The following is a 24,666-nucleotide window of genomic DNA, read 5'->3' on the forward strand; positions in this document are numbered from 1 at the left end:
ACTGTTAGACTTTGCTGCAAAATTGTTAGGCATGACATAACTGTAAAATATGAATATGGGCTAACCGGTGAAGATGGTGCTGTAAAGTAGTAATGAGTTTTAATGTAACAACTGCAAACGTGGAAGCACTGTTATTCTTGGCTCAATGATTTTCAGTTTTTTTTTTAAGAAACTACTCCCTTTACTGTAACTGTTTAATCTGCAGCAGCCCTTGAAGGTGTTTACTCTACCTCATGTGCTTGCATTACAACAAATGGCATAATGACCTGTTATTTCAGTATTTTAATTTACATCCTAGCATAAGTATAGCTGTTATGTTGGTACAGCATTTATGAATGATAGTTTTAGTTGCATGTGTGAATACTGTTGTATCGTAGTATTGGCTGGTCTCACATTCCTTGATAAACACACAATGTTTGTTTAGTATAATTTCAGAAGTGTGAATAAAACAATTCAATGGAATACCTGAACCTTAGTGTCCTGTCTGTAGCTTGTCACCTTCTTGGTGTACTAAAGGATAATTTCACATGTCACTGTTCAAGTCCAGTTTTTATGTGTATTTTATTTGTCGTAGCCATGCCTAACGATCCAGTGTGGTTGCTAAAAGTAACACAGTTTGCTTCGGAGTAAGCTCTTATCGTATAGCATTTTCTTTCTGGAAGATTTTTTACTCCTATGCCTTATGACCATCAAGCATCCCCCAAGTCAGACTCGCCCTTTAGATATCCCCATACCTGAGATGCTAGTACAGTATGTGGAGGATAAGCCATGGGGAGGGGGCTTCTTTCAGCCAGCCATGAGGGCTCTTTGTACCCTCCTGCTTTCCTACCTCCACTGTGCTGCTTGAGGTGGATGCCTTTGTCCTTTAATTCAGGTAAGTCTGGCTTTCCCTTTAGACCTTGGGCTTATACCGACCTGTTTTATTTGTTCCTGGAGTAAGAACTGCATGGTGCCGCCCTAGAGGAGCTTTGCTTTAGTCCATGTTTGAGCTCAGGGCCATTTCCAGTGTAACCTAATCCCGTTCCTAATATCTGCCATAGGGATTTGCATCACTGTGAAAGTCCTGTGTTTGCCCCTCCAATATGTCCATGCACGTGCTCTCCCATTCCTTGAGAGCTACCAACACCTGAGTTTGCCAAGCTGATGTCCCTCAGACATATGCCCACTTCTTTCATGCAGGCCTCTGCTTGCATGGTATAGAAGATTAACTGAGACTCCCTCCTCTGTCCTGCTAGGATGAGTAAGCCAGTAAAGTCACCCATTACCACCTCACCTTCTGTTCTGGCACACAGGCCACTATATTCAAGCCCTTAATATCTGGGTTAGTCTGGGTTTTGTCCTTGAGATAGTGTATGTCATTGAGAGCTGTCTAGTAGCTTTGACACATTTGTCCACATCTCCTGGACTTGGAATGCAATAGGAACTGACATCACTCTTCTGTTTCATTACAGTTCAAACAGAACACTGCTTCCATTATATTAGGATTTCAAAATATATAGTTCCATAGTTCCTCTTTGTTCTTTTTGTGTTGAACCCAAGGTGTGACTTTTTTTTTAAACACACCTTTATTGAATTATCACGTGCGACATAGGCAAATTTACATTTATACAAAAGTAATCAAGCTGTATTAACTAATTAACATTTACAAACATTATCTTCACATATATTGTTATATATCATGTAACCTAAACAACATTAGAGAAATTATTCACTTCCTTCACCCTTTTTTAAACAAGAAACAGCTTTATTAAACTATCACTTACAACACAAGCAATCATACTTTTATATAAATTAAAATTAATCAAACCGACGCAATCCTAGTTGGAAGCATTTAGTTCCTCTTTGTTCTTAAGAGTTATTTAGTTCACTGAAGTGCAAACTGAAGCAAGAGGCAAGACTTGTTAATTAACTGTATATTGGCTCAGTGATGTTCACTGCTTCAGTTTCTGCTCCCTCATTGCCAGGTAACTGAAATCTTTGAGATAAGTAAAATGTACTTTGATTTTATTTGATTATCTGTTTATTTATTTGCTTGCTTGCTTTTCTGAAGATTGCAGTTTTCCTCAGACCTTCAGTGAGTCCCAATAGCTGTCTGTCTTTAAAGTACACCTGTGCACTTCTGCTGCATAGCCGTCTTATATTGTTTGCACTTCTGAACTGTTCTGAAACTGACAGTTTCACAGAAACATGACAGAATAGCTCGCATCTGTTTCAGACTCCATGTACTGGCATTATGGACTTTATAAAGAACTAGTCATTCTGAAGCTAAAATGCATGAGAGAGAGAGTATGTGGTGTACGACCATGTGAGTTTGTATGCCCATGTTTGTATATGTATACATGTATAGTAGTCTTCTTTTCCGTAAGGATGAGATTGATATTGACTCACGTTTTGTTGGTCACAATCCATTGCTCTCTTTTTACCAAATGGATTTGCCTCCCCCACCCACCCACAGTACCCATGTTAAAGCCCTTTTCAGAGGTTCATTGAGTTTCAGTGGATTATGACCGACATTGCATGCATCAGTCATTATAGGTTCAAAATCACTGTAATCATTATGTATAATATAATTTTTGTGTGTGTGTATTTTCTAGGTCAGTGCTACCCATGTCCAGAAACTGTAGATGTGAAATGCAACTGTGGTGCCACAGTGCTGAAGGTACCTTGTGGTAGAGAACGTACAACCAAACCACCAAAATGCAGAGAACTGTGCCGGTTAGTCTGTTTTACTATTACTTACAAAAGTGATGATTATATTTCTAATGCAGTAGCAGGCTGTTTAGCCAATAATGTTGCTATGCCCCTGTTTTTTTTTTACTGATGTCATTTAAAAGTTCATATCTTGTCCCCCCCCAACACGCACACACTTTCTACTACTGTGGCTGTTTGATAGTGGCTAGTTTGATGCACAGAAAACTAAAAAGGGATGCGATGCATTTTAATTCGATTAAGTAAAATAGTTAAATAACGGCACTCTTTAACTCCAAGTCTAGTTTGATATTATCAGCATTGCTAAACCATTTGAATAAAGCAGACAACAATGAAATGAAAAGTTGCATTTAAGTTGCAGTTGTTGAGAAGCTTATTGGACGTAACTGATACAAATCTTTAAGGTTAATGTTCAGCAATAGATTGTTGTAGAAACGTAAGCTGTATGGATCATATCCTGCCTAGGATATGACAGCTGATCAGTATCTAAAACCTTAGGGTGCCTTCCATGCACCTTGGCCACTTTTATTGGTTTCAGTAGAGTCATAGAAAATCAGTTTGACACTAGGCCCTTCAAAACTTGCTTGCCATTGAAATGCACTCCTGTTGTGGGTTTCAGAGGATCAGTATCTGGCTACTGCTTCAAAGTTAGACAGTTAAGTACCATTCAGGGGAAAATCTTCCACAAATCTTTCCTTTTACAAAAGATAGTTTTATATTTTTGAGAAGAGTGTTTTTTGTAGCAAGGAACAATAGCTTAATGGATTGCCACAAGACAAGTTTGTCTTGAAATTCGTAACCTTACTTATATTTTTTTCCATGAAAAGCTTGTTCAACAACTAGTTTTTGTACCTAATTTTGATTTAATTATCTAATCTATAGGTGTTAGGGCTGGGGCGAGTGCTTTTGGAGTTTATAACTATGTATTTTATTTTCACAAGCACCACTTGCTTCTGTTTTTGTGTATACCAACTCTTCCGGACTCTGCTAGCCTCTATTCGGACACTTCTCGGCTGAGCAGTGGAAGCAGGCTGCCAGTTCCTTGGTTCTTACTTCCTTTGGTCACAAAAAAAGAAACATTACAAGGTGCCTTTGTCAGCACAACTGACTTCTTTTCTGCCTCATCCATTGCTGGGTGACTCATCTGTAGCCATATCTGATTCCTTAAACCACACATCTGTTTCTCCAGATCCTTCTAGTGTAGTCCTGTCAGCTACCAAGGACTGGTGGTCAGACACATCCTCCACAACTGTCAGTGTGTCCTCTGTGGGCATGGGAGAACCACTCTTTGGTTTCGAGGGTGAAAGTAGGTGATATTTTACAGCATGGCTGGGCTAAGGTGCCTGATTCATGGGCGGGTGCCTGCTTTGAGTCGCTCTATTTCTGGGAAGTTGAAACCAAACCTCGAATTAGCCGCGGGAAAACGGACCGAGTAGTGCTGCTGCTCCTGGCTAACTTCACTGACTGTAATATCCAAAATACATAGCAGCTTGCTTCAACAGTAAAAATGTTTATTTAAGCGATACCAACTCTAATACACTTTGGTTAATTAAAACAGAAAAATGTAAACGCTTTTCGTTTTCATGAATTCGAAAACTTTTTCAAAAATTTCAAACTCCGCCCCTTCCTTCTATTTATACAGTTCATGACGTCACGTATTAAAAGCTGTACAAGACGCTTTAGGATAAAATAACCTTGTAAGGTTCTAACAATTCTAAAATTCTGCAATATTCAATTCCTTGCAAACATTTAAGTACTTTACAAAAAATAAAGAAAATAAAATTTACAGCTAGGATCTTTACAATGCATATAATTGTCACCTCAAACCTTGAGTAATTTACGATCACCCAATTATTGTATAAATACTTAATGTTGCAATCACAAGCCTTGCAACAAAGCATTACCTCTGTGCCATAAGCGCACTTCACATAAACTGTATTAATACATATGTACATAAACCAAACTAAAACTCTTTCTTATAGGCACTTAGTTATAGTATATTAACCTACTAGTACATGTTACTGTCTGTCTAAACCTAACATCATCTTGATGTTGCATCCATTGTGTACGTAAAAATCTTAATCAAAAGATTTATTAAATTTTAAAATACGTACATTACATATATTAGAGCCCTTCGTTGGCCAATTTACCACATGTCACTGTCTTTTGTGACCAAAGTAAGGTTTGACAGCAAAATTCATTCATGGTGTAACTAGTGTGGTACAATGTTATCTGCATTATTAATTACTTAACTCCAACTGTGACTAGTCTGTATCGGCTTGTATTGACCCATTTTGTCTCCTACAGGTATAAAAAATAATAGATTAATTAACATAAACCTAAAAATGTTATTGTTATTTACATTATACTAAAACTAGGCTCCTACATACCAATCAGAAAATTGTTAAAAATGTGTATATGTGTGTATATTACGCAAAAATTGTTAAATGCCATACTTAAATCAATTATATTAAAATTAAGTGATCGAGTAGTTACCGACAGTTTACAGTAAATAAAATCAATGACTTCTGTCCAAACTTAATTTTAATATAATTATTTAAGTATGGCATTTAACAATTTTTGCATAATATACACACATATACACATTTTTAACATAATTTTCTGATTGGTATGTTTCTTTAACACACATATATGTATTCATAGGAGCCTAGTTTTAGTATAATGTAAGTAACAATAACATTTTTAGGTTTATGTTAATTAATTTATTAATTTTTATACCTGTAGGAGACAAGATGGGTCAATACAAGCCGATACAGACCCGTCATAGTTGGAGTTCAGTAATTAATAATGCAGGTAACATTGTACCACACTAGTTGCACCATGAATGCATTTTGCTGTCAAACTTTACTGGTCACAAATTGACGATGCTGTAAATTATGGCCAGCAGCGCTAATGTAATGTAATGCGTATTTTAAAATTTAATAAATCTTTTCATTAGATTTTGCGCATAATGGATGCAACATCAAGTTGATGTTAGGTTTAGACAGACAGTAACATGTACTAATAGGTTAATATACTATAACTAAGTGCCTATAAAGTGTTTAGTTTGGTTTATTTACATATGTATTAATACAGTTTATGTGAAGTATGGAAGGTAATGCTTTGTTGAAGTTGATTGCAACATTAAGTATCTATCAATGATTGAATGATAAGTAAATTACTCAGGTTTGAGGTGAAAATTATATGCATTGCAAAGATCCTAGCTGTAAATGTTATTGTCTTTATTTTTTGTAAAGTACTGAAATGTTTGCAAGGAATTGAATATTGCAGAATTTTAGAATTGTTATAACCTTACAAGGTTATTTTATCCTAAAGCGTCTTGTACAGCTTAATGCGTGACGTCATGGTATAAATAGAAGGAAGGCTGAGTTTGAAGTTTTGAAAAGTTTAAAAGTTTTCAAATTCATGAAAAGCGGCGTTTACTGTTTTAGTAACCAAAGTGTATTAGAATTGTTATCGCTTAAATAAACATTTTACTGTTGAAACAACAAGCTGCTATGTATTTGATATTACAGTCAGTGAAGTTAGCCAGGAGCAGTAGCACTACTTGGTCTGTTTTCCGGCTAATCAATGCATATAATTGTCACCTCAAACCTTGAGTAATTTACGATCACCCAATTATTGTATAAATACTTAATGTTGCAATCACAAGCCTTGCAACAAAGCATTACCTCTGTGCCATAAACGCACTTCACATAAACTGTATTAATACATATGTAAATAAACCAAACTAAAACACTTTCTTATAGGCACTTGGTTATAGTATATTAACCGACTAGTACATGTTACTGTCTGTCTAAACCTAACATCATCTTGATGTTGCATCCATTATGTACGTAAAAATCTTAATCAAAAGATTTATTACATTTTAAAATACGTACATTACATATATTAGAGCCCTTCGTTGGCCAATTTACCACATGTCACTGTCTTTTGTGACCAAAGTAAGGTTTGACAGCAAAATGCATTCATGGTGTAACTAGTGTGGTACAATGTTACCTGCATTATTAATTACTGAACTCCAACTGTGACGGGTCTGTATCGGCTTGTATTGACCCGATGTTCTTCGTTCCACATTGCTGCAGTCCTTACTATTGGATAGTCCGCTGTCCAGTCGGCCCGAATACCAGAGTATATGGCTGACGTCGGTCAGGGCGCATTAGACTGACGCCAGTACGTCAGGGTACTAATGCGCATGACCTACGTCATATCCTCAGTCTTTTTTGCCGCATGGTCCGATGCAGAAGCAGTTTTGCGAGTGCAGGTTGGCGTTCTGAGATATTTCCGAAACCGGAGTTTCAGACCGAATCAGAGTTGGCTAAGTACCCCGTTGGGGAACATTTTGTTTTTTTCTTGCCTCAGTATTTAACCGGATGTCATTCAAATAATACCTTGCCTTCAAAAAGAATTTTTGTGGTGGGCTCAGGAATGTCACCTAAACAAGGGACTCTCTGTGACCCGGCCAGAGGCGAGTCAGATTTTAACGACAGATGCCTCGGACATTGCTTGGGGAGCTCATCTAAATGGAAAGTGGATACAAGACAAGTGGCCTGCCAGACTACAGCATCTACATATCAACATGAAGGAGATGTTAGCAGTCCAGTTTGCATTAATGGCTTTCAAGGAGTTACTTCTTCCAGGGCAGGTGTTGATTCTAACAGACAACACAACTGTCATGTGGTACATCAACAAGCAAGGGGGAACACATTCTTATCCTCTATGCAGGCAAGCAATGATTTTATGGGAGACTGCGCTAAGCTTGCAATTAACTCTTCAGGCAAGGTTTCTGCCAGGAGCACAGAACTCCTTAGCAGATGTGTTAAGCAGACAAATCATGGATCCCCACAAACTGGATCTTCATGTATTTCAGAAATTGACAGTGTCATGGGGAACTCCAGACATAGATCTGTTCGCTTCTCCACTAAACCACCAGCTGCCAAAGTTTTGCACAAAGGGGTTTCATCACACAGCTTGGAAAGTGGATGCTCTGTCTTTCAGTTGGAAAAACCTTCATGTGTATGCCTTTCCACCTCTGCCTCTTCTTCCAAAGGTGCTATTAAAAGTCAGACAAGACAAGCCAAGGATGATTTTGATAGCTCCAGATTGGCCTCGCAACACTGGTACCCACTACTAAGGAGTCTGGTAAGGAAGCCTCCATGGCCTTTACCTTTGATTCCTCATCTGTTATCTCAGAAGGACGGTCATCTGCTCAATGTCAAGCTTCACTCTCTTCATCTAACAGCCTGGCATATTCTGTGTTGAAACACAGCAGGTCTCAACTTCCTCAACAAGTTTTAAATGTGATTATGGAAGCTAGAAGACCTAGTACAAGGAAAGTGTACGCAGAAAAATGGAAGAGATTTTATTTTGGAGTACAGCAAAGAATTTGGAGATTTCTGAGCCTAATTTGAGTGTGGCTCTTCAATATCTTACTGAGTTATTGAACAAAGGTTTGTCCTTCTCTTCCATTAAGATTCATGCTGCAGCAATTTCAGCTCACTATGATTGTGACCCACCATTGTTTTCGCATCCTTTGTTCAAGCAGTTTCTTAGAGGGCAAAGAATATAAGACCCCACGAGAGCTCCTACTCCTGCTTGGGATCTCAATTTTGTGTTGGAAAAACTTACTCTACAACCTTTGAGCCTGCGGCTACTGCTGAATTGAAATACTTGTCATGGAAGACTGCTTTTCTGTTGGCTATTACTTCTGCAAGAAGGGTGTCTGAGTTGCAGGCCCTTATGGCAGTAGAGCCCTTTTGATTTTCCATAAGGATAGGGTATCATTACGTACTAATCCTTCCTTTATGCCTAAGGTGGTTTCTAGTGTGGCTTTAAACCAAACTATTCATTTGCCTACTTTTTATGCAGACCCCCAAAATAAAGGGGAAAAGATTTTGCACACTTTAGATGTACACAGGCAATTGCGTTATTATTTAAGCAGGACTAAGGATTTTAGGCAGTCTCAGCAGTTGTTTGTTTCTTTTGCTTTGAGTTCAGAGGGCAAGCCTGTGTCAAAACAAACTATTTCTAGGTGGATTGGGTTTTGCATTGCATTTTGTTATTCCCATCATGGCAAGGAGATTCCAGCTGGGATTAGGCCTCATTCCACTAGGGCTACTGCCACTTCAACAGCATTTCTAAGGGGGGTGGCAACTAAGGATATTTTGGAGGCAGCTACTTGGAGTTCAGTGCATACTTTCTCTAAGCATTATCACCTTCCTATCTACTCTAAGTCTAGGGCTGGTTTTGCCACAGCTGTTTTGCAAGGCATGTTGTCAGCTCCTACTTCTTTATGATTTGCCAGCCTCCCTTACCTCTGCTTTGGGATTCTACCCAATAGTAAGGACTGCAGCAATGTGGAATGAAGAACATAGTACAGTTTTGTACCTACCATAAATGTAGATGTTCGAGGATCCACATTGCTGCAGTCCAATTTACCCTCCCTCCTTCCCTCTGTGTTTAGGGGTGGTTGTGTAGGTGAGGTTATATGTTGATATTTTTGTATATATTTTTGTATATATTGTACATATTTTTGGTGCAGGTATTTTGGGCCTTGTCTTTTTAGGGTCTTCTGACATCTGGGGCAAGAAAAGACTGAGGATATGACGTCGGTCATGCGCATTAGTACCCTGACGTACTGACGTCAGTCTAATGCGCCCTGACCGACGTCAGCCATATACTCTGGTATTCGGGCCGACTGGACAGCGGACTACCCAATAGTAAGGACTGCAGCAATGTGGATCCTCGAACATCTACATTTATGGTAGGTACAAAACTGTACTTTTTGTCTCCTACAGTTATAAAAAATAATAGATTAATTAACATAAACCTAAAAATGTTATTGTTATTTACATTATACTAAAACTAGGCTCCTACATACCAATCAGAAAATTGTTAAAAATGTGTATATGTGTGTATATTACTCAAAAATTGTTAAATGCCATACTTAAATCAATTATATTAAAATTAAGTGATCAAGTAGTTACCGACAGTTTACAGTAAATAAAATCAATGACTTCTGTCCAAACTTAATTTTAATATAATTGATTTAAGTATGGCATTTAACAATTTTTGCGTAATATACACACATATACACATTTTTAACATACTTTTCTGATTGGTATGTTTCTTTAACACACATATATGTATTCATAGGAGCCTAGTTTTAGTATAATGTAAATAACAGTAACATTTTAGGTTTATGTTAATTAATTTATTATTTTTTATACCTGTAGGAGACAAGACGGGTCAATACAAGCCGATACAGACCCGTCATAGTTGGAGTTCAGTAATTAATAATGCAGGTGACATTGTACCACACTAGTTGCACCATGAATGCATTTTGCTGTCAAACTTTACTTTGGTCACAAAAGACAGTGACATGCTGTAAATTGGCCAACGAATGGCTCTAATATATGTAATGTACGTATTTTAAAATTTAATAAATCTTTTCATTAAGATTTTTACGTACATAATGGATGCAACATCAAGTTGATGTTAGGTTTAGACAGACAGTAACATGTACTAGTAGGTTAATATACTATAACTAAGTGCCTATAAAGTGTTTTAGTTTGGTTTATTTACATATGCATTAATACAGTTTATGTGAAGTGCGCTTATGGAACAGAGGTAATGCTTTGTTGCAAGGATTGTGATTGCAACATTAAGTATCTATACAATGATTGGGTGATCGTAAATTACTCAAGGTTTGAGGTGAAAATTATATGCATTGCAAAGATCCTAGCTGTAAATGTTATTGTCTTTATTTTTTGTAAAGTACTGAAATGTTTGCAAGGAATTGAATATTGCAGAATTTTAGAATTGTTATAACCTTACAAGGTTATTTTATCCTAAAGCGTCTTGTACAGCTTTTAATACGTGACGTCATGAATTGTATAAATAGAAGGAAGGGGCGGAGTTTGAAGTTTTTGAAAAAGTTTAAAAGTTTTCAAATTCATGAAAACGAAAAGCGTTTACTTTTTTCTGTTTTAATTAACCAAAGTGTATTAGAATTGTTATCGCTTAAATAAACATTTTTACTGTTGAAGCAACAAGCTGCTATGTATTTTGGATATTACAGTCAGTGAAGTTAGCCAGGAGCAGCAGCACTACTTGGTCTGTTTTCCCGCGGCTAATTCAAGGTTTTATTTCTGGGAAGTCACCTAGAAAAAGGAAAACAAAGTTAAACATGTACATTGCCATGTCTCTGTAATTTTGGACAGTGAAGCTTTATTAGACTTACTTCACGCTTTTAACCCTTTGTACTCTTATTCCTTATGGAGTAGTAAAAGAAAAGTAATTCCATCTATGTCTAACACCGATTCCCTGTGGGAACAACTAACTTGACTGGGAGGAGTTGTCATCTGTTAATCTCCTCAAACAGAAGATTCTGATTCTGAATAAAGTAATGCTTTTAATGTCCCCTTTAAAGTGTTACATTTTCCTGAAACCATTAGCAAACTTTGAGATGTTTTAGTGGTAACGTAGTGCTATTCTAGTGTCTTAGAAAAAATATTATGACTTATTACAACTGGATTGTCTTCGCCCTGCAGTAGGGTTGCCACCTTTCCAAATGCCCAAAGTGGGACATTTGTGCTACAAACATAAGGTTTTGCAGGGCAAAACATACCCACGGCCAGTACAAAGGACAGAACTTCAGTTTTTTGCCTGAATAAAAGTCTATTCTTGTAGCATTTTAGTTCCTTATTCTGTTTCTTATAACATTTAGGTGTTTCAGATACAGAATAACTGTTTTATGCAACTATGACATAAAATATAGAAAATAATTTTGTCCTAAAATCTCAGGACATTTGCCAGTTTTTCACATTTTTTGCAGGACACAACTGCCCAAAGAGGGACTGTCCCTCGCAGAGTGGGACAGGTGGTAACCCTACCCTGCAGCTGTACCTCCTGTTTTACCAGCTTCAGAAGCTGTTTTCTTAACAGCCTGCAGTATGTCTGACAGTCGGGCCTCAGACACTATAAAGGCAGATAAGTTGTATAAGGTTCATCAGGCATAGAAATATCTGTTTTTTTAACCCCATGTCTAACCGTCCTTGACAAAACCATCTGTAGTCAAACATTTAATGATTGCTAAGTCCATTCCTTATGAGAATGATTTAAAAGCCTTTCGTAAGATGTTGGGAGGAAAAGTTTATTCTTCTACATTTGTATTCAGAATTCTAAACTGCCAGGCTCACATTTTAAAGTTTCTGCTGGCATCTTTTGATAAAATGACAAAATTAATTGCTAACTTTCTTTTTCAAGAGTATAAATCCTCCCTTAATTCTTTGATTGCTTTTTTCCCTTTAGTAACCAAACACTCCTTAAAGTGCTACTGGTTCGGTTATAAGAATATTTGCATGACTACATTCACAAAAATCTACCTGAAGAGGTCAAAGCTGTGATTTTAAATTCTCCTCATCAAAGAAGCATTATTCGAGTTATCGGCTGCTAAAGTCATTTAAAGATTTGATGAAAAGGGGAGGTTAATTCAGGATGTTACCCATATTTTTCAACCACCCCCCCTCCCAGATCAGACTGTTTTTAAAGGAAACAAAGCTAACAGTGTCATTAAGCTTTAGACGAGCAAACTTTCAAAAAGCAATGGTAGTGACCCTTCCTCAACTAAGGACAGTCCAAAAAAGGCTGAATGACTGTCGACCCATTCTAGAAACCCCCTCCTACCCTGGCAGTGCTGCTTGAGCCCATCAACATTTGGGCTGTGCAGAAGGTGCCTTAAAAGGAAGCGAGAGCTGGAGTTGCTACAAAACTGAGACACAAAAGAGAGAGCTGGGTCATCCCAGGAAAGTCAGACAAGCCCAACCAGGGGGCTGGGGCAAGAAATTCCCAAGTCCACTGGGGTGAGAGCTGTCTTGGGGAGTCAGTCATACATGCAGACATTGAGGTTGATCCTACCCTTGTTAGCATCCCGGCCATAAGAGTGCTTGCATTGTGAATAGCCTAACCCTTCTCCTGATGTGTAATGAGGATTTGTGTCACTGGAAGTGCTGGATATATGTCCTTTTGTCCACATCTGTACTTTTCCATGTTTGCTGTAAAGACTGCTGTCACCAGTTTGGGTGGTCACACCCATGTCCTTCCTGCACTTCTGACATTCCTCTGCCTTCCACTGGAGGTTATGTCTGCAAAACAGTGGAGTATGCAGCTGTGACCACTAACACCCTCCTTCCCCGCAGGATGGTCATATATCCATCCTTCCTGCCTGCATTGTCATACTGCTGAACTCCGGTCATCTGGGCTGTAGTCACCACTCTATGCCACTAACACACACAGTATTCTATTACAAAAAGTAGCCAAAAGTGCAGAATGTGTACTGACCTTCATTGAACATAATTTGCTGGGCATTTTTTCTTCTGCTCCTGTTTTCTAAGGTTCTTTTTTTTTTTTTTCTCAAACAAAAATAAGTGAAGTACAACATAAGAAGTGTAAAGGTCTCTTGAAAAGTGTAAATACTGCTAATAATTAAAAGTAATTAATAAAGCTACTTCTAGTAATTAATAAAGCTACTTCTAGTAATTAATAAAGCTAGTTCAGTCTCCTAAGGGGCATGCCGTGGATACTCCTGGACTTATTCTCCCCAGTGGCACCATTGCCTGCCAAACTCTAAAGTCACGTACCCACTCCAGGAGTGACGTTAACTTGAGTTCTCCCTGCTGCCTTAATTTTTCAGTGGAATCCAAAGGAGAAGATATAATTAGATTAAAGTACAGTATAGGAAACTTAAAAGTGGTTAAGAGGTGGCCTTAAAGAATAGTAATAATTACAGTTACATACGCTGGCTGCCCCACCATAGTGATAAATGTTCTAGAATATCTCAGCAAGTATTCTTTTGTTTATTCAAGCTTAATTACTGAGTGATCTAGTCTGAAGACCCTTTTCAGTCCAAACTTGAACTATAAGGAATATACATTACAGTTAACTGAACTTTGCTATGCCCCTTTTTTGTGGGACATCCTTTTGCTTGTAAGTTGAACCAGTTTTAGATGTTCCTTGTCCGAATCTCTCTTAAGTTACCTGTAGGAAAAGACATTAGGCAGAGAAGAAGATAAAACTCCTTTTTATATTAACAAGTCACATGACAGGACTGGTATGTTAGAAAGCAGGAGAGGAAGGAGTATTTATTGATGCTAAATGCTTGTTTTATCTGCCATCATTGGGTTTAATGTAGGTGTTTTTCTTAGATAGGCATGCAGAACAGCAGTGCAGATTACAAAATACAGTGAGAGGAGAACACAAGAAGAATCCCAGAGGGGGAAAAACAGCAACAGCAGTGGTGAGCTTGTGATTTATATCAGTTTTTGCTGCAAAATGTTTTGTATGTATAGCACAAGTAAAAATTCTGCATATCACATTGCTGCAAAACCCTGCTTTGATCTTGGAGGGTGGATTTTTAAACTTGTCACTGATGTGCAGTGTTATACTAGCTGTCTTGAGTGCGGCATAATTTGTGCTGCTGTGATGATGTGTTTGCTTATTTAAATATCTGTGCGATGGTTGCACATTCCAGTAATTTTGTAAATGATTCTGCCAGAGTTCTACAATAAATGCTTGAGTCCCAAGCACTTGAACACTATCTTGAAGCCAGGGACTTTAGCATCTTGTAGTTCCTACAGGCAGATGCTCGTGAGTTCAGGCATGCAGCTACTGTACCTTAGCCGAGCACATTGTTCAGGAGAGTTACTTGCAACAGTTGTGGGGAAGGAGTGAGTGGGTGGGAGTGTTGATTAGGGTAGCAATCAGGGAAGGGGATTTAGCATTGGAGAGTGATCCAGAAGTTTAAGTTTTTGGAGGGGGTTGTAGTTTTAGGTTTAGGGAGCAATCAGGGAAGTCTACGTTTGGGAGAGGAGTGGAGTTTTAGGGTTAGGGAGCAAAGCACTCTAGTTACAGCTCTGGTAGAGCTATTCATTTTTATAGGGTTGGATGTTGGGAGGGCTACGTAGTTAAGTTGTAGCAGGCTAGTGAGAGTTAGAGCACTTTTCTTTTCAAGCAAGTGACAGCAAGCGTGTCGGTGGTTACTAACACCCTAGAACTTGTAGTAAACCCTTCTACCAGAGTGGTTGTGTGTCTTTTGGCATCATAAATGTAATTATTAGTGTAGGCGTATCTCTCTGTCTCTCTATTTATTTATTTATTTATTTTTATTTGGATAGCAGTGTACACCTGTACATTTACATGTATGTGGTAGAAGAAAGTTGGAATGACTCCAGTCTGTAGCACCCAATGTTACTAAATAACAGAACTGTGTTATGAACCAATGAATATATTCACATAATGTATGTGATAATGTGTAGTGTAGTGCACACATGTTCACTCAGTGCATTTTTGGAATTTCTGATGCATTAATCTCAAGTCTCCTCATGGGGGACAGTAAGACTCTGTAGACTTTGATTGTCCTCTAACATAGATTGTTAACTGTAGTATGAGGTATCATTAAAGAAATATTTATTTACTGCATTTTTTTACCATTTTGAATTTTATTATTCTGCTTGATCTCTCAATTTAGTACACCTTCTTCATGTCATCATCCGAGCCGAGAACGCCATCGCTGCCATTTCGGTCACTGTCCTTCATGTCGACAGCCCTGTCATAGTGTGCTAAAGTGTGGTCATTCTTGTCCTGCTCCTTGCCATGATGAAGTACTTGTCAAGCAGAGTGGTTTGGTAAGAAGATGAGACATAAGTTAGGCTGCTGTGTTTATTAGCACAAGTAAATATTTGCTGATCCTTGATCTTGGTTTGTAAAGTTCAGCTGCGACAGGTAAATGTTTAGAGAGTAGCATGTACTATATTTTCTTGGAAAACTGAAACTGGAGCAATCTTGATAAAGTCATTGCTACAGCTGTACAGTAGCAACAAGTAAATATTAAGTGCTGTTACATGGAGTACTTATGCAGCATTCTGAAATCTTGCAGAGTTGCAGCCATTTAGTGCACATTACCCAGGAAGAACAGACAGCTCTCTGTTGAAATTTAAGTACATGTTTTTCCACTTAACATTGTTCTGTCCTGTGTCCCGCATTAATAACGTGATATGGTGGGATTGTATGGCTTACCTCCACAGAGTGTGTGCGTGCATGTGTGTGTGTGCGTGCATGTGTGTGTGTGCGTGCATGTGTGTGTGCATGCATGTGTGTGTGTGTGCATGCATGTGTGTGCATGCATGTGTGTGTGCGTGCATGTGTGTGTGTGCGTGCGTGCGTGTGTGTGCGTGCGTGTGTGCGTGCGTGTGTGCGACTTACAGTTGAAGCATATAAACATAGAGCTTTCGGAGCAGGAGACAGGGTCCTTCTCTAATCTGTACATGTTATTCTACCACCATTATGCCATTTTCTCTCGTTTGCATCTTACCTTCACTACAATGTCATCCCAAGATCTGAAGTAGGATATTCATTTGTCTGCAACCTGTGGGTTATGGATCCGACATCGGATCCGAACCGGCATGGTTTTCCAGCTATGGATCCAGCCTTCAGCCTCTCCCTCACCCATGCCCCTGTTCTACCCTCATGACCCTCAGATCTCGCCCTGTCGCTGCTGGTGACTGGATTGGTCTCATCTATAGATTTAGCTAAGTTATAGATCAGACTCTGAAGTTTTTGTGACTTTTTTTGAAGTTTTTGTTTATATTTTAGTGTTTTTGTTAGTTTTGTTTCGAAGTTGTTTCGAAATATTTTTTTCCCTTATTTTTCCTCCCTCGCTGTGTGTGTGGTGTGTGTGTTGTGCCTGTGTCTGTTTTTTGTTTAGTACTAGAATTAGATAGCTGATTAGATTTAGATGGCTGATCAGCCCAAATCTATATAATCTGAAGTGATATTCATTTAATGTCTAACCTGTGGGTTATGGATCCATCCGGATCGGGACCGGCACCGTTTGGTTTTCCTGATCCAAGCTCTCAGCTCACCTCCTCCCCACCCGCCCTGCCCTACCCTCTACCCCTCAGATCCCTCAGATTCACGCTGGTGACTCTATTGCATTCAGCATCTATAGCTCTCTAGATTTAGCTATGTTAATTATCTGTTATTTCAGACTTTTTGCATATTTTTGTGGAAGTTTAGGGAAGTTTAGGTTGTTTTGTTAGTTATGTTTTTCTGTATTATTTTTCCCTCCCTGTCCCCCGGTGTTGCGTGCTGCCTGTGTGTGTTTTTCTTAATTAGTTAGTTTTAATGTAGAGCGATAGATTTAGATGGCTGATCAGCCCAATTCTATATTCTTCTGAAATGCACCGAGTATGGCAATAACGGTAGTGCTGATACCCCTCACCTGGCAGGTAGCCACACACACTGTTATTGGATGGGGTTGAACTGCAGGGTTCAACCCGGCACTTAAGGAGGGTGAGGTCCCAGGGCATTTGGCGTGGCCGGACTCTCACGACTCGCTCGGCCTTCGAGCAACCGTGGGCTCGGGTTCTTCCCCCTGTGGGGACCTCCTCCTCCTGGGTGGCAACCTCCGCTTCTGGAGAGGCGAGGGATGGACCGGGGACCGGAGAGAGATGCAGCACTGCCGCCGGCCGAGACTCTGTACAAGCCCCGGGCCAGCTGCCGCCTTCTCCTCTCGCCGCCCGCCTGGCTCTTGCTCCGCCGCGGCCCCGCTGAGGAGGAGGAGTCCTGAGGAGGAGGGGAGACTCGATCTCCACTCGGGCCGGTGCCAGGCATTCCTACTTATAGAGGCTAGCCCCGCCGAGATCTTCTTATCTACTTTCGATGCTGGCTGATGACCGGACATGGTAAGAAGATTCTGGGGCCCAGATGCAGATGGAGGTGTTCCCTCCTGGCTTTCTCACACCCTTTTAAACTCTGGTTGTTCCTCTCCCACCCGCTTCGGGGCAGCTGCAGCTGGAGCCGAAAGCAGCCGCGAGCCGGGTCAGCGCCGATAGTATTCGTACTGATCCCACTGCTTGCCTCGAAAAGTGCGATCCACCCTCCCGAGCCTGCCTCCGAAAGCCTCGATCTTTTCATCAGTGCTCCTTCGGCCGCTCTGATTGTGAGCTGATTCGTCCTCCAGATCCGGAAGCCGCGATCCCGCCCACTCTTCGATCCTCTTTTCGCCCGATTGTCGATCTCTTTGTCGAGGTCGGCTCCTCTTCGGCGCTTGATGGGGTGGAGGCCCCGCCGTTGAGGGTCGCCGAGGGTCCACTTGTTCCGCCCGCCCCCCGCCCGCTTCACCAGGCTCTGCTTCCACCATCCGCCCCCCACCACAGCCCGCTGGGACAGCCCTGTTGTTCTAAGGAACAAGTTGCCAATTATGAGACCCCGAAGCCTCCCCCAGAGGGTGTCCCCGCAGCACTGCAAAGGAGGCACCCTGACTCTCTGCCCTACAGAAGGATTTGGATTTGAAGGGAAATGCTCCTCCCCACTGTCACTTCCCCAGGAGGTCTCTGGTGAGATCATGGAAATGCTCCTCAAGATAAGGTGGTCTGCCCCCAATGTCCTCTCGATAGTCCTGTTCTTGGAGGCCTTTGAAGCGGCGTGCTCACCTTCTTGGGTGTCCTCCCTGCCACCCCTGGTGGACCTCATTACCACCAGGGCGGAAGGAACCGGACTATTCAAGCCAATTCCTAAGAGGCCCGGGAGATAGATCCTTAGCCCACCGAGAGGGGATGCCTTCCTGGAGTAAGGGGCGTCCGACCGATGGCGAGTTGACGCATGGCGGCCACCAAGAGGAACTGGCTCAGGAGAGTTCCTCAGTCCAGGGAACTCCAGCAAGAGAGTTCGATGATGGACCGCTTGGGAAGCGTCTGATTAAGGACAATTCTCTCGTAAGGGCTGAACCAGCACCTCGATGCCACAGGGATGCAGCCTCCCATGCATGTAAAGATTATGCTGGTATCCTGCAGAGTCCATTTCGCGAGTACAGGCTCTGCACTCCACCCGTATGGCCACTCGTAAGCCCAGTTGGCCTAGTCTCTGCGCGGCTACTCCCACCTCACACTGCTACCGCGGAAGCCAGCGGGGTAGGCTTAGAGCTCAGGGCAGCTCTAGGGCTCAGAGCTGCATCTTTGGAGCTCCTCGCGTCTGCTCTTTTCAACGCAAAGCGCCTCGCTGTTCTCTTTGGCAAAACCGCTCTCTTTGGCAAAACCGTCCAGAGCGAAGGACAGAAGCGCGAGGTTGTCAGTCGAATTCAGTCTTCGCCACCCCAGAGGCCCTACTCTAGGAAGGCCCTACTCTAGGAACAGAAAGGTCCGAAGTCGAAAGCAGTCCCAGCTCTCGCAGACAACCAGTCCTTCCCTAGAGGAGGACAGGGAGGCAACCAGCCTAGAGGCAGGAGGGCTCCTTGTTCTCGGGTCCAGGGAACCTTGCTCTGAACCCGTCACCAGAGCAACCTCTGGAGGGGACGCCCCACTGTTCCAGCGGGTGGAGGCAGTCGGGACGCTGGGCACCTCAGCGCATGGGAGTCCATAACATCAGACCGCTGGGTTTCTCCAATCAATATCCAGAGGATATCGTGATCCCTTTCCTTTACCTTTCTTTCTATCCAGTCCCTCAAAGACGCCCCAGGTCTCAACGCCCCCTCATGGCAGAAATCACCGCTCTGCTAGAGCAGAGCCATCCAGTCCGTTTCCCAGACCAGACGGATCAGGGTTCTACTCCAGGGATCAGGGTGCCACCCAAGACGGGGAACTGCTTCCAATCCTAGGGAAATCTTGAATCCCTAGGTCGAGAAAACCTCATTCAATGGTCACTTGCAATCGCATTCTCCTTCTGGGGAGAAAATCTCCTCCTGTGCTCGATAGACCTGGAGGACGCTGCACTACCACTTCCTGATGGACTCCCGCATCCTGATGGACCTCAGCCCGCTGGGAGCCAGCCACTACCAGTTCCGGGCCCTCCTGGTGTCTCACCCACAGCCCCCTGGGGTGTCTCCATCACCAGCCCAGCCAGTGGTAGCGGCCCACAGTAGGCTGGTAGCCTTGTGTTTCTTACCTGGACTTATCGGCATTCCCTAAATGGAACCTGGCTCATCTTACTCTACCCAACTTTTAGACTTTTTCCTTCATCTTGCTCTCCTTCCCCCTTCATCACAATACAAAGAAATCCAAATACAAAGAAACACACAGCTCTTCCATTTTATATAGGGCCACTAGAGATACAAGGAGTGAGGGCAGCCTTTTAGAGTTGGCGACAGAATTAAATCTGCAGCTCCAGGTGCTCCAGGTGCGGCTCAAGTTGCGTCAAGTTCTAATCTCAAGGAGCTGGGCCTCTAGGGTCTGCTTTCCCATCTGCTATAGCACTTCTTTCTCTTGCCAGGCTCAATATGCGATTCTACAGACTCCGCCTAGTACAGTGGTCAAGGCTTGCTTCCTCCCATGCAGTCATCCCATTGCGCATCAGCCATGGTTCTGCAAGCCAAGTTCTGTGGTAGCTTCTACCCCGGATCTCCACAGGCCTTCATTTTGTGCTTTCCCCTCTCAGCCACGACCACGACTTCCCCGCTCGGGTGGGGGCACTTTATGGCGACTCCGCCCAAGGCACCTTGGGAATCAACAGAGAAGGGGCTGCATATCATCGTTCTAGGATGAGCAGTGCTCTTAGCTGCTGCAGCACTTTCCAGCTTTCTTGAGAGTTTGGGAATGGACCAATCGACAACATGTCTGACAAGCTTCCCATTTCCAAGCAAGGAACAAGGTCTTACCCTCATTTCAATCGTCTAGTAAGCCAACATGGTTTGGAACACCAACCCCACCCTTAATAGCAACGACATTCGGTCGGGAAAACATCCTATCATTTTTCGCCTGTCGCACCATTCTGACCCCACGGTGGTCTCTCAATTGTCAAGTGAAGGATCCATATTCGCACGCACCACAATGACCTTCATGCGATCTTTTTGCCTCTCCCTCAAACACCTCATGATAGTCATTCGGCATTGATAGCCCCTCCGGAGGTTCTCTCCCGGCCCCTTGCATGCTTGGCCCTCCGGCCTTCTGTATGCTTATCCACTCACCCGGAGATGCTCCCTATTCTTCTCCAAGCCTCTCTCGGTGGGTTCGGTCTCCTGTCAGAATCCAGCTAATGGTTCGATCAGATCTCGACCTTCCCATGTCTCACTCGAATCCTCCTGGAGGATAGATCCCATCCACCGGATCTGGATATCCCATCCATCCTGAATTCCTCCTCCTAATCTGGACAACTCCAAGCTGACCGCTGGCTGCTCCAGTTCCACTCTTGATCAGGACTCCCGTTCCACTCTTGCCTTACAAGTATTTGGTGGCCACTCATAAAGTACAACCTAGAAAGGTTTACTTGATCAGTGGAAACGCTTTTCTCAAGGGTCAAGCGGCAATTTCTGAACTTTTCTAATTTAATTCTCTAGATCTCTTATTTCATATAAAACCACTCTTTAATTTTCTTAAAGCGCAGTTCCTCAGTCAAAGCCTAACCAGCGGTACTTTCATTAAAGTACTGGCCATGAGACTCTAATCCAAGCTCATGGTAGCATTGTGTAAAATTCTTTTCTTAAAGGTACTTTGTAATTCAGGCCCCCCTTAAAACAAGCCGTGTTCCTCCTTGGGACCTCTCTGGTTCTATACAGGCCTTGACCACTTCTGGTTCTTCCAGCTGCCACGGTGGATCTCAAATTTTGTCCTACAAGACAATCTTTTGGTAGCCATTACATCGCCAAGAGCTTGGAGCTTGCAGCATTATCAGCTAAACCTCTTCTGAGCTACAAGCATTTGACCGTGGCTCACCTCTTAGACCAACCTGGGCCCTTTTTCCTAAAGTCGCTTGAAGCAACATCAATCAGTGGATTAACCATCCTGTTTTCTTCCCTATCAGTGAAAAACAAAGGTAATATAAGCTCCATATGCTAGATGTTCACAGGCAACTTAGATTTTATCTGATTTCAACGGCTGGCCCAGGCATTTCTAAGCCAGTTGACGGTTGGTCATAGGCATTCATGCTGGGCAACTATATTTCTACCTGAACTCTATCCCGCTGGCCAAGGCAGTGCATCTTGTATCTATCCTTCGCTTTTCTCCTCAAGATACTTATTATTTTCATGCCCATTCAAATCTTGTCAGTATCTACCTCGGCAGCCTCTATTGGCTAGGGTCTCTAGATGATATTTGTGCAGCAGCCACGCTGGTTCCTATCTCTATACTCAGTCCCCCACACGTGGCTGATCTCTCATAATTTTCTAGAGTATCCTTTGGCTCCTCATGGGGTGCCTGGAATATCCTTCCATGATCCGGCTTCAAGATTCAGGTATCCTCTGGGGACTTGTCCTAAGAGAGTTGCAGTAGCTCGAATATCCTATCAGATTTAGAGGTTATGAATATCCCATAACGCTCCATCTGTTGAGGGCCCACACCAGTAACGCTCCACCTGAGAGGGCCCCTCCTATCATTTTCTTTAATGTACCTGTCTCACAGCTGAACACCTTTTCAGGCAGATCATGCAAAAAGTTCAGATTCCATTCTGTGAAAAGTTCTTAAGGCACAGGCAGAATTTCACTTTCTCTGTTTGCATACACTAACCCACCCCCACCCCCTCTCCCCATTCTTTCTGTTCAGTGATATTCCTTGCATTTTGACTCTCTAGGCATTATGGATCCAGATTACATTCCTTCTTCTGTCTTTACCAACTGTAAACTTTTCATCACAGTATAGCCTGTCTGTTCAGTTTCATGTTTTTATCTGTACTCTCTCTAGAAATGTGATTTCCTAGTCCTCGTGTAGTGTGTAAAACTATTGAAATAGTTCTTTAATAACTCTGGACAGTCCGTTGTTTCAGCACTGTCTGATGCATCAGATGTTGAAAGCATTGTTTATTATATACACCCCTTCATGTTTTCAGTTGTCATGCTTACGACTTATTGGTTTTCTGTTGGCTTGACTGCTACAGCACAGAATTCCCTTTTCTGTGAGGTGTGATGACATTGGAGTTAAGTATCAGGGATGTAAGAAGGCTCGTCTGTCTACCCCCCCCCCCCCAAAAAAAAGTAACTTTAAAGGAGAGCAGTAATTCTAGAATCTGCAATTACAGGTCTTAAAATTACAGTGGGGAGCCATTAGCAACATAATGAATTTCCTTTACAAACACAGTTTTTGTCAGGTCATCTAAATAGCTGTTTAATTCTTCTTCCATATTTCCAGCCTTTTATTTGACATGATGTACGCTTTCAGTGCTTTGTTTATTTTAATCGGCTCTGAGCACATTTTTTTTTTTTTTTAAATCTTTCCTCTAGATTACTGGAAGCCATGCCTTGCAGCAAAGATGGAGCTTGAACTGATTTTTGCTGAACAGCTGCAGGATTTTTCCCAGTCTTTGTGTTTTCAAGTTGATTTTCTTTCAGGCTAAGTTTCTTCTTTACTGTCATCCAGGCAGTGTACTTACTATCCAGTAGCTGAATTTACTAAAACTTGCAGAATTTCTGGCTCTCATCTCTCAGTTTCTTTTTTCACACCGAGAGAGTGGAAATCAAGCTATTGATCAGTGTGCAGTCATCTTGTAAGTGTTATATGGGATATTATTGTGACAGTTTAATTTTCTCATGCATTGCACGTTCGTTTAAACAATGTACTCATATTTGGGTAAAGCAGTACAGAAGATTGAGTGGGGTGATGGCATGCTTTTACAGAGTAAAATTCAAGGTGTTAGGGTAATAAGATGACTTGTTTATGTAGTGTAGCCAGGATGACGTCTGAGAGCGAACTTCCCATCGGGGATACAACCTTCAGTGTTATTAACTCTATGCCAAAGTGGGGAGAAGGGAGTATTGATATGCCTGTTAGATCCAGCAACAAAGGAGCAATGGGTGAGTTTGAGAGAGGGATGTTGGAATAGCTATCTGAAATATAGGGGGTATAAACATCCCTAAAATGGGAGGCGGTAATAGCAATGCTGTGCAGGAAAATAATTGATGTAGCATGACTGCAGGAGCTAAGCGGAAGAAGTTACGATGTAAGTGAAGTACACGAAAGAGGATACAGGTGCATAGGGGTACATACTAGGATGAGGGATAGGATGGGAGGGGGAAGTGTATTAAGAGGGGAGGAGGAGGGATTGGTTATAAATCAAGCATCTGTTCAGTAAAATGGGTTCATGGTGGTTTCTAATTGTGGACAGATGTACATAACCTAGAATGTGTGCAGGAATGTTTAAAGACTGTTGTCTATGCTAAAAAGGTGGCGGGGAAGATGGAAATTTATGGGCAGGTGATTTTAATGTAGTTATGTTCCCAGAGCAAGGTAAGACATTTAGAATAGTGGAGTGTAACACTAGAAGTCAGAGTTGACCTGGTTCCATGCTGCATATGGATGTAGCCCTAACTGTGACTGGGACGACTGGGGTTTGATTACTAACGTCTGCACTGGAGGAGCCAGGCAGGGACGATGGAGGAGTAAAGGGCTATGGCCTGCTTCTCTCTCTGGAGGTGAGAGGGATTGTATACACACAGTGGCACACAAATGAGCTTTGTGGGGTACACGTTAGGAGCTTACCCATAAATTTTATGAAGTCTGTCAAGAAGGCAGAGAGAGAAAGCAATAAAAGTGATGATAGACATCCAAAAAGATTTTGACAGTCTAGGTTGACATTTATCTTCAACAAATAATACCACAATGGTGGAATTGCAAATGGCCTTTGAAAGTAAACTTTTGTTGTCTTTATTAAAAAGTACTTATTAGACTTTATAGCAGAGATGAACGCCCCTAATGCTTACTTTCAAAATCAGTTTGTGATCTTGTTGTTCAGATATTTGTGTAATTTTTTTTTTTTGAAATTATAATACAGAGGTAACAAATTTTGGGGGGGGGGTTGCGCGGATTTCTTTTTAAGACACTGAATCATGTTATGGGCTGTAGTGATTTCCATCAATAGGATTAGGGCACTGTAGAAGAAGACAGGAGTTGGAATAAGAATTAACAGAAATAAGTTAGCTAAGATAACTCTGGAAAAAAGCACAAGGCATGGCTGTCTATT

General features: G+C 41.7%; 1 protein-coding gene across 2 annotated transcripts in view; it reads left to right on the forward strand.

The window, feature by feature from the left end:
* The window catches only part of NFXL1 (nuclear transcription factor, X-box binding like 1), a 1,793,512-nt gene that overhangs the window by 611,089 nt on the left and 1,157,757 nt on the right, over positions 1–24,666 (forward strand). For both annotated transcript variants that reach the window (XM_044062425.1, XM_044062424.1), the window contains exons 12-13: positions 2,595–2,715; positions 15,257–15,413. In XM_044062425.1, the coding sequence (XP_043918360.1) occupies positions 2,595–2,715; positions 15,257–15,413 (278 nt within the window). The remainder of the gene's footprint in view (positions 1–2,594; positions 2,716–15,256; positions 15,414–24,666) is intronic.

The sequence above is a fragment of the Protopterus annectens genome, chromosome 2.part1 (genome assembly GCF_019279795.1).
Source record: "Protopterus annectens isolate FY-2018-M chromosome 2.part1, PAN1.0, whole genome shotgun sequence".
Classification (NCBI taxonomy): domain Eukaryota; kingdom Metazoa; phylum Chordata; order Ceratodontiformes; family Protopteridae; genus Protopterus; species Protopterus annectens.